A 2,048-nucleotide genomic window follows, 5' to 3' on the forward strand; every position below is an offset into this window, starting at 1 on the left:
GAGGAAGGAGGGAAGAAGGCGAAGTTACAGCAAAGTTGTTGTTGTCAATTTGTGGTTGTTGTTGTCATTGTGGTTGTTGGAGCCTGAGCCAGTCCCATCGGTCGTCCCACTTGGTCATCATCTCCTTCTTCTTCTCCATCAGCTGGATCAGTTTCTCCTTGATCTGAGGGAGAACGAGGATGACAACAACAGGGATGGTCAATTGAATTCAGTGTTTAAATGAGGTAGTCACAAGATATAGAAAAAGCCACATTGTCACGCTCTGGCCTTAGTTATCTTTGTTTTCTTTATTATTTTAGTTAGGTCAGGGTGTGACATGGGGGATGTTTGTGTGTTTTTTGTCTAGTCTAGGGTGTGTGTGTGTGTATTGTCTAGGGGGTTTTGGTAGAGTTCATGGGGTTGTGATCAGTGTAGGTGTCTATGTAAGTCTATGGTTGCCTGGATTGGTTCTCAATTAGAGACAGCTGTCTATCGTTGTCTCTGATTGAGAGTCATATTTAGGCAGCCATAGGCATTAGGTAGGTTGTGGGTAATTGTCTATGTTTGACGTTAGTAGCTTGTGGCTGCACTTTTGTTTGTTAGCTTCACGGTTGTTGTTTTGTCTAGTTTGTATTAGTGTTCGTTTCATCTTCAAATAAATAGAAGATGTATTTATATCACGCTGCGCCTTGGTCCTCTCTTTCACCTAAAGACGATCGTGACACACATACTGTATCTGAAATAATTTCAATGTGGCCCCAGGCTCTTTCCCAATTCATCTTTCCTTGATTCCTTGCATACTCTCTCCTTGTCTCCTTCTCAAAACACATTGGAGGAGAAGGTCTGAGGGAAGGCAAAGGCGAGGAGATAGGATGCAAAGAATTGATATAGAGCCCTGGTGTTCCTCACCTCAGCAGAGTATTTGTGTTTGCGTGCCAGCAGAGCCTTGCCGTGCGCCACACAGTCAGAGAACTTTGATCCACGCTGGTCGATCTCAGACCTGATCCCCTGGTGGTACTTCATCAGCAGCTCTACTGATGACACATCCCTGAGGAGAGATAGGTAGAAATAACCTGTTATCATCTAACTTTATCTCTCCATCCTCTATCCTCTATCTCTCCATTCTGTATCTCTCCATCTCTCCAGCCTCTATCTCTCTAGCCTCTTTCTCTCCAGCCTCTCTCTAGATCCTATATCTCTCTATCCTCTAACTCTCTCTTGCCTCTCTCTCACCCTCTATCTCTCACCCCCTATCGCTCACACTATATCTCTCACCCTCTAATCTCTCCATCATCTCTCTTCATCCTATATATCTTTATCCTCTAACTCTCTACTCTATCTCTTCATCCTCTATCTCTCCTTCCTTTCTCTCCTTCCTATATCTCTCTCTACATCCTCTATCTCTTCATCCTCTAACTCTCTCTTGCATCTATCTCTCTCTTGCCTCTATCTCTCCACCCTCTATCTCTCACCCTCTATCTCTCCATCATCTCTCTTATGCCATCAGTAGAGCTGCTATTTGGGTGACAGGATGGAGGGATAGAGGATGGAGAGATAAAGGAATAGCGGATAGAGCGATAGAGGATAGAGATAGAGGATAGAGCGAGTAGAGGATGAGAGAGAGATGGAGAAAGAGAGAGAGACAGATAGAGGATGAAGAAGATAGAGAGAGACAGCGAGGTAGAGGTGAAGAGATATAGGATGGAGAGATAAAGGAAGGAGAGATAGAGGATAGATAGATGGAGAGATAGAATATAGAGAGATAGAGAATGAAGAGATAGAGGATGGAGAGATAGAGGATAGAGAGATAGAATAGAGGATGGAAGGACGAGGGTGAGAAGATAAGGCTAGAGAGAGATAGAGGCTAAGAGAGAGATAGTGTAGAAGAGTAGAGGCCGAGAAGATAGAGGCCGGAAGATGAGAGAGATAGAGGCTGGAGAGTTAGGCTGGAGAGATAGAGATATAGAGCGATAGAGGATAGAGTAGAGAGAGAATAGATGATGGAAGTGAATAGATGATAGAGAAAGATAGATAGATAGAGGAATAGAGTTGAGCTAGATAGAGGTATG

At 43.8% G+C, this 2,048-nt stretch overlaps 1 protein-coding gene across 1 annotated transcript in view; it reads right to left on the reverse strand.

The window, feature by feature from the left end:
* LOC111963004 (spectrin beta chain, non-erythrocytic 1) overlaps positions 1–2,048 on the reverse strand; it is a 97,563-nt gene that overhangs the window by 13,588 nt on the left and 81,927 nt on the right. Inside the window, exons 32-33 of the mRNA XM_070443299.1 lie at positions 889–1,027; positions 79–163 (exon numbers count right to left, since the gene is read on the reverse strand). Coding sequence (XP_070299400.1) covers positions 79–163; positions 889–1,027 — 224 coding nt within the window. The remainder of the gene's footprint in view (positions 1–78; positions 164–888; positions 1,028–2,048) is intronic.

Source organism: Salvelinus sp. IW2-2015, linkage group LG4q.2, assembly GCF_002910315.2.
Source record: "Salvelinus sp. IW2-2015 linkage group LG4q.2, ASM291031v2, whole genome shotgun sequence".
NCBI lineage: Eukaryota > Metazoa > Chordata > Actinopteri > Salmoniformes > Salmonidae > Salvelinus > Salvelinus sp. IW2-2015.